Source organism: Glycine soja, chromosome 4 (assembly GCF_004193775.1).
Source record: "Glycine soja cultivar W05 chromosome 4, ASM419377v2, whole genome shotgun sequence".
In the NCBI taxonomy this organism is placed as follows: domain Eukaryota; kingdom Viridiplantae; phylum Streptophyta; class Magnoliopsida; order Fabales; family Fabaceae; genus Glycine; species Glycine soja.
Window position 1 is genome coordinate 13,567,911 of NC_041005.1, and position 7,948 is coordinate 13,575,858.

At 33.5% G+C, this 7,948-nt stretch overlaps 1 protein-coding gene across 2 annotated transcripts; it reads right to left on the reverse strand.

The window, feature by feature from the left end:
* Positions 1 to 1,152: 1,152 nt before the first annotated feature.
* LOC114409381 (monocopper oxidase-like protein SKS1) lies at positions 1,153 to 5,971 on the reverse strand. 2 transcript variants are annotated; one of them, XM_028372816.1, is made up of 9 exons: positions 5,644 to 5,971; positions 4,626 to 4,735; positions 4,269 to 4,539; positions 4,027 to 4,165; positions 3,036 to 3,402; positions 2,266 to 2,631; positions 2,103 to 2,181; positions 1,617 to 1,816; positions 1,153 to 1,535 (listed from the first exon to the last, which is right to left on the reverse strand). In XM_028372816.1, exons 1-9 carry the CDS (start codon positions 5,782 to 5,784, stop codon positions 1,430 to 1,432), a joined length of 1,779 nt encoding a protein of 592 aa, XP_028228617.1. In that variant the 5' UTR covers positions 5,785 to 5,971; the 3' UTR covers positions 1,153 to 1,429. The 2 variants fall into 2 exon arrangements, with proteins under 2 accessions (XP_028228617.1, XP_028228618.1); XM_028372817.1 differs by lacking the exon at positions 5,644 to 5,971 and adding an exon at positions 4,900 to 4,996.
* Between the last annotated feature and the right edge of the window lie 1,977 nt (positions 5,972 to 7,948).

Sequence of the window (7,948 nt, forward strand, 5' to 3'; positions counted from 1 at the left end):
CTTCGTCTACATATGAGGATCCCACAGGTTTGTTGTGCAAGCTTCAGCAACGTTCGTCGGTAAGCGCTTATTTGTCCGAATTCGAGTCTCTGGCGAATCGTATAGTGGGCCTTCCAACACCGTTTGTGCTGAGTTGCTTCATTTCGGGGTTGAGCCCAGCCATTCGCCGGGAGGTGCAAGTCCTCCAGCCAATTTCGCTAGCCCAAGAAGTCTCGTATGCTCGTCTCCAGGAAGAGAAGATCCTGGATGCTCACCGTCCTTCATCAAATCACTCACCGTCAACCACTACGGGAACCATGACCACACACTCATCATCAGCCAACTCCACACCACCTCTTTTGCCAACACCAGTGCGCACATCATCGTCCATTCCCTTCAAACAACTCACACCAGAAGAGCTCGCAGTTCGCCGGGAAAGGGAATTGTGCTTCCAGTGTGACGAGAAGTTTTCTCAGGGTCACAAATGTGCGTCGTCCTTGTTCCTACTGATCACAGAGGATAATAGTTCCACGTTAGAGTCAGTTCAACCGCATGCACCATCACCAATGCCGAATTTGTTGTCGGAACCGCCGCCAGCACAACTTATTTCAAGTTAGGCAAACAGTACTACGGTCGTTTCCTTCATCACCTTGAGGACAAGGTGGTGTTTGAAGCCCACGGGAATGATATGAACAACGGTAAGGAGCTGCTAACAATAAGGCCTAAGAAGCAAAGCAACACTCTCATTCATAGTGAATAGCAAATCATGCACGCATGCATGTACATAGGGGGCACAGCACTAGCATAGTATCTTCTAGAAGAAGTTTAATAAAGGAATATCATTAGGATATTGTTGAATCTGTTAGCTTTCTGTTATACCTGTGGAGTAGCAACTATAAATGTAATAAAAGCCTCTGTGAATAAAAAGGAAGAAAAGAAACATTTCCTCTATTCTCTCTATCTCTCGCTCTCGTCTATTCTCTCTGGGGAGGTTACTTGGGCCTCGAAAACCAAGTGTAACAAAACTACACGACTTAAACTTCAAATCATTAATTAAGCTGGAACAACCTTGTGTTAGATGATTCTTGCACTCAAAAAGAGATAATTAAAACGTAATTGTGAAATCACATTAATTAAACCAATTTCTACAATAAAATAACTCTCTTTGAGCAATTAAAATGCATATGTGAAACCGCATTCCTTTGAGCAATTTTCATTTCTAACAAAGGATGCACCCAAATTTGGGTACAATACATGTATGGATTCGCTCAATTTGAGTAACCCATAATTTGTATACCATGATTTAAAACTTACCAAACCCAAGTAGCCCTTAAATGAGCTTTTGGTGAATAGGCATCTAAACAGACAAAGAAGTTATAGTAATCCACCTTTCTACTAATCCAATAACTACATTTTTGGGAACTATAAAAATGCCAAGCCGAACAGAAGCTTATCTAGCTAGGAAGAGAAAAATCATAGCAAAAAGTCCCAGGAGCACTGTGAAAAGGTCCAAGCTATGTCCCAAAGTAGAAGCTGCAGAAAAAGTAGAATGCGTCCTGCAGGTAAAATCAAAGTTTAAGGAGAGAAGACAAAAAGGACTAAAACAGTGTCAATGCAGCATGAGAAATATGATGTACTTCTGCAAGCTCTTGAGGGGACCACAATATAGAACATTATCTGGTGCAGCCATCTCGGTGTCACCATTCTCTTCCGGATTGACGATCTTCAAATAAGTTTCTTGACCTAGGTACCACCTGTCCAGGTTTTCTGCTCTCATATTCCATGATCCAACATTGTCAAGCGATATAAGGATAGCTGTCCATCCTCCAGGAAAAACCTGTTTAGTGGCAACAACCCTTTTCTTATAATGCACTCTTTATGCCTTCATGTGCGAAACATATGAAAAATTCTTCAAAAATTTAACAAGTTCTAAATGCAACTTATGGGCTAGATACAGAAAATCAATTATTCTTTTAGTTTCTGACTAAATCTCATACCGATTTTAGGTATCAAAACTTCTAGCTTCCATGAACATTGGAAAAATTCAACAAATTATCATGGAAAATAAAAATAAAAATAAAAAAGCAAAAACAACTTCACTGTAGAAAGTGACAATTTCTTACCTGAGTTGTGCAGCGAGATATTGCATCCCACTTGTTATAAGAACCTCTAGAATTTTCTGACCAATCACCATAATCCATCCTGAATTCAAGAAATTAATTTATGAACTGTGATCACAAACAACATTGTACTCTAAGATCAAAAGGAAGGAAAAGGTGTTCTTACCCAACTACAAAAAAGGAGTAGCCATCCAGATGAAAGTTTTGAATAGAGGAGTCATTGTTCTGCAATATAATCTCAATGAATCCCTTATATGTAGCATTGATCATTGATCTGTCAATTACTGGGGTTCTGTTCATTGGCTTGCTGGGAAAATCAAGCTTATATGTTCCTCTTAATTGATGCTTGTCAGCAAGCCGGAATGGAACCTCAGGCTTGAGAAATGAGATCCCATTAATAGTAGCTCGATTTGTACCATTGATTGGCACCAGGGATGTAACCTTAAACACATAAGTATCAGTTATATTGATGGAGCCATAATGAAAGGACCCTTGAGGATTAGGACGAGCACCACTAGCAGATGTATTTTGCCTGCTCAACAGCATATGGAAAATTCAGTACATAATAGACAAATATGTGAAATAATAAAAAATAATGAACAAAATACTAGAAACCAAAATGGCTGTCCTTTAAATTTAATTATTAAGTCAATAGAATTAAACTTAACAAGCTTCTATGATCTTTCATAATAGGCAATTTAGTAGTGGAAAAATTTGCTAATATATGAAGCTTGTTGACAATGACTACCATAATCAATTTTGAATCCATTTGACGAGCAAGCAGTTAATTTAGATTGAATGCTATATAACAAAATGAATATGTTTCCTTTATGTGGTATATAAGATAAACCAATGGAAAAAAAGTTCAAAGCATAAAGCCACATTGAACACCAATTACTGATAAAATTCTCTATGATATAAAATAGAGTAACAAACCTGACACTTCTTGCTTGGTTCATTGAAGCTGTCTTGTCATAAAAATCACTAGGTGGGGGAGGCAGAGGACCAGTTGCTGGCCCCTTGGAATTTGAATAGTGTAAAATTGCAACACCTGTAACCTTCTCCCACAATGATTCATTCACGAACCTGGCACTCGCAACAATATAGTAGTCTGTACTTGCATTCTGGTCAGTGGAAAGCAGAAAAGAGTATGACTGGCCAGCATGAATATCAAAACTGGTGAAATTTGTTTGAGTTGTGTAATGCCCCTCAGTCTCCACCAACAATAGATTATGATTTTGAATTCGGAAATTCAAAGAAGTTGAGATCCCCACATTGTGGACACGAATTCGATAAGTCTTGCCTGCCATATACATTTGTAATTCCAGTCAATACTCTACTTTTTCACCACTAGGAAGATAATTACTAGATGAAAAAACTATAATAGCATTTAAAAGGGGGAAAATAACTTGAAATGGGGTTATAAGAAACCAATGAAGCCAGTAAGTTCCAATCTATATAACCATGCTATACAACATCATTAATGAAAACAGACTCAAAAATCATCAGTAGTTACAATATAGTTATCTTCCAGAAAAAGGAATACAACTACTACAGAACAGAAAGAAAAAGAAAACAAAAAAAAAACATTTTCCATGCTAACAGAAATCATACAGCAATTAAAATCAGGAAACGGAGCTGCAAATTAACATATGATCCTTTGAGACAGTGAAAACAAGATTAGGTTACGGAGGACAGGATTAGTTAAACAAACTGCTTAAGAAACCAGCGGAAACAATGAAAGGCATCAAACTGTCAATAGTAAGTATACATAAAAAAGGCAATGATTAAGATGACAAATGCAAACTGGAAATATATGCTTGAATGAGGAAATAACACACAAAGGCTTCATTGGTGAATTAATGATACCTTTGAGAGAGTAAAATATAAAAGCTTATTCTGTGAATAAAAGGGGTGATAATAATACCTGGATCAACAGTAATCGTTTCATAATTGATGCCACCAGGAACAAGAGTAGTGTTGTACTGGAAAGGCCCTTTCCCATTGATGAGAACACCATCTGGTATCCCAAGATTTTTTCCACCATCAAGTGTTGCTCTAAGGGCCTACACTTTCAAATTGTATGCGTAATAGAAATTAAAAATTTATCACAATGCATTCCATCTCCTATATTCACAAAAGAAAAATTAACATAAGACAATTACTAACCGTGTGGTTCTGAGTATACCAATCACCAATCATAATGAAAATCTCTCCATCCGGCCGTGCAAAAGGAATTTGAATAATTTCCCTATTATTGATAACAAAGGGACCAAAGCCACCAGAGGCTCTTTGGAAACCAAGAGAAGGGAAGTAAAAGAAACTTCCAATTTGATCCTTGACTTGGAACTGATATGTCCAATTCCAATTGGGAGGAATTGGACAATTTGTGCCAAGGACTCCATCTTGCCACGAGTTACGCCGCATTTGAACCCCCGACCTGCCACAAACATTAGTCACAAATTTTTTGAATTGCAAATACATGAGCAGATGAAAAACAAAGTGAAAAGTAAAACTGGAACCAACCATGAAAGGAGAAGGCCTTCATCCAATTCATTGTACACATTCACAATTACATGGTTATTGGTTGTAACATTGATGACAGGTCCTGGAAACTTCTTGTTGATAGCTATGACCTGCAATCAGATTTTCCAACGAATCAGCCAAATTCTTGTCTAAATCATGTTACACTTGAAGTAAAATCAACTTAAACAAATAAAAGAGAAAATGTGTTTTAGGTCCCTCAGGTCAAAATTGATCTCGTAATGATACTTTAAAACGATGACTTTGGTCCTTGTACCTTCGATATCTGGTGAATTCCGTCCTCATCAACCTCCAGCCCCACTGACAGAGTTATGGCAAGGAACGAAATTCACCAAATATAAAGAACACAAATCATATAGTACAGGAACTAAAACAAATTTTGACCGAAAAATGAAAGACCTTGAAACACATTATATCCTAAATAAAATTACCGAAAATTAATTAAAAATTGAAAAACTTTGGGTACATTTAACTGCATGGCAAAATAACAGAAAAGTAACATTGGGATAGGGGGGCTTCAAAAACCGTGTGAAAAATCTCACATGGACCACACCGTGCAAATACTTGACCAAGTAAAATCAAAACTAGTTTCACATAAGGGACTTTTGCAAGAAAGAAAAAAACGACTAAAATCAAAACTAAAAAAAAATATCAAACAATCTTAGCAGCAGCCCAATTCCAAATACTAGTTTCACATGCATTCTTAACATTTAATATACCAATACACACACACACACACACACACAGAGAGAGAGAGAGAGAGAGAGAGAGAGAAAAAAAAAAAAAAAAGGAACTGAAGAGATACGGAAATTTAAAAAGAAAAAAAGAAAAAAAAGCTTCACGGAGAGAAAGAGAGAGAACAAAAGAAAACAAGAGCAACCCAGAAGAACCCTTTTGAGAAAAGAACTGATTTTTATCATTTTGAGCATGAAGCAGAGTGACCCATATGAAAAACCACGCAGTTTCAATAAAAGACAGAGAGCAGAGAGATGAACAAAACCTGTTGAGGAACACCCAGAGGTGAAACAGTGGTGTAGGATACACGAAGTTCAGTGAAAACAGTTGGGTCGCCAGCAAAACAGAGTCTTGAGAGCAGAACAATGTGCAGCAGCACAGAGAACCCAGACAGAACCATCTTCATTGGTTTTCAAAAGCGTGTGCTCAAAAACACCAAACGTTACCCTATGAAAAAATGATTGTGGTTTAAGAATAAGATGTGTTATGATTTATGAATGTGAAGGTTTCTTCTGGGATTCACAAAATCGAAGAGAGAGGGAGAGAGAGGGAGAAGAAACGGCTATTTGGCTATTTGCAATGGTAGAGCATGGCGTGTAATAAGAGAAATAAATAAAAAATTAATAAATTGCAATTTTTGAAATATTAGTGCTACTACAGGGTGGACCTTAATAAATCAATTGACCTCATATTGGTTGAACCTGTTGATGTTCTTTTTGAAAAAAAAAAAGTACAAAAAATTAACGTTTAAAGAATTGTTTCATGCTAGAAAAGTCTTTTATTTTATAGTAATTTGTCGAATTTATGTAGTAGATTTTTACTTTTTATTTTGCTTTTTTTTACTAGAGGCAGGGAGAAAAAACAGCAGAATTTTGTCATGTTTGTAAGAATTGGATTCTCGTTTTCAAATTCTGCGTCGATTTCCAGCTCAAAACAAAAGTCCTTCCTTTTAATTGATTCATTAGGAGGATTTTTTTCTTAAAAAACATACTTTTGAAAAGTAAAAAATTATTCAATGTTTTCGTTATCCAGTTAGAGAATTACTCATAGATAAAAAGTAAACATTGAGTAACTATCTTAGATAGCGTAGAAATAATGTTAAATAAAAATAAATATTTTTAATATCTTGGAAATTTAAAAAGTATTCCATGTTTTCTTCATTCACTAAGAGTGTGTTTGGATGGAGAAATTTAAAATTCTGAGAAATTTTAAATTCTAAGAATTTCAAATACTTTAATTGAAATCTTTTTATTTTCAAAATTTTATATTTGGATAAAAAAATTAAAATTATGAGGGTGAAAAAAATGAATGAAAAAAAAAGATATGATTGGTGTGCTAGTTATACATGTTCCTCTACGTCTAAATTCGATCGATGGTGTACAATCTCGTGAGTTGTGTTTTTTTAAGAAGACGGTAAGAAGAGAAAGAAAATTGAAATTCCAGAATTTTAGTTGTTTAAAATTCCGTTTTAAAATTTTAAAATTTTAAATTTTTCACAAAAATACATCTAAACAATGAATCCTAGATTACAAAAATTCAAATTCTCTAATGAATTTTAAAATTTTATATCCAACTATGAGAGAATCAACAGGTTAAAAATTATACTCAAAAAGCTAAAAACTTTGATCCACAGACCGTAAAGTAAGTGTATAGTAAAAAAATTTATGCTTCTGAAACAAATGTCTAGTAAGAATTTGCACCTTTGCTTAAAAAAACAGAATTTGTACCTAAAAACAATACTTGACTTTTTATTCTCATTAAATAATTTTATTTTAATATTAATTTCTAAATACATTATTATAGTTTATATTAATGAAAAATAAATATCAGTTAAAAGTAAAATTAAAAAAATGAAAATTTCCTTAAACTTGATATAGATAATTATATAAAAATATCAATTTAAATGGATATGAAAGCTTATAATACAATCACAAAATAAAATTATTTTACACTTTCATCCATCACAAATTACCATTTGAATTATATTAAAATAATTATTTTAAAAATTAACAAATTTATCATACAAATAAATTATTATTAGATAATTATGTAAAAAATTAATGTATAAAATAATACAGGAGTACGTTATAAACAAAAACATGTACAGAAGTTGTCTCAGTTTTAAATGTCAGAACTTGAATTTATATTATAAAATAAATGTAGGATTGAATTATATAGGAATTTTTTTATTTTTTTTGTCTAATTTTTATTTCTACATTTTCAATAATTATTCATTTAAAGATTTCAAAATGTAAAATTATAATATTTTTTTGGTGAGCATAAAATTATAATTTATAACTACGTATATAATTATTTGAATATGTATACTCATTAGTAGTTATTATCAAATAAATAAACAATTTTTTTTATCATCAATTTATCATAGAAAAAGTCGGCAGCACGTAGCTAATTTTAATTTTTTTTAAATAACCATTTCGAAGAATAAAGATTTCACCTTCATTTAAGAAATCTTAATTAAGCTACACGGCAATTAAGGAATTTCCATCCCATATATAATTTTAACAAAACAAGGAAGGAATCGTTCAAGTCTTTTTATTATTAAGCAAAAC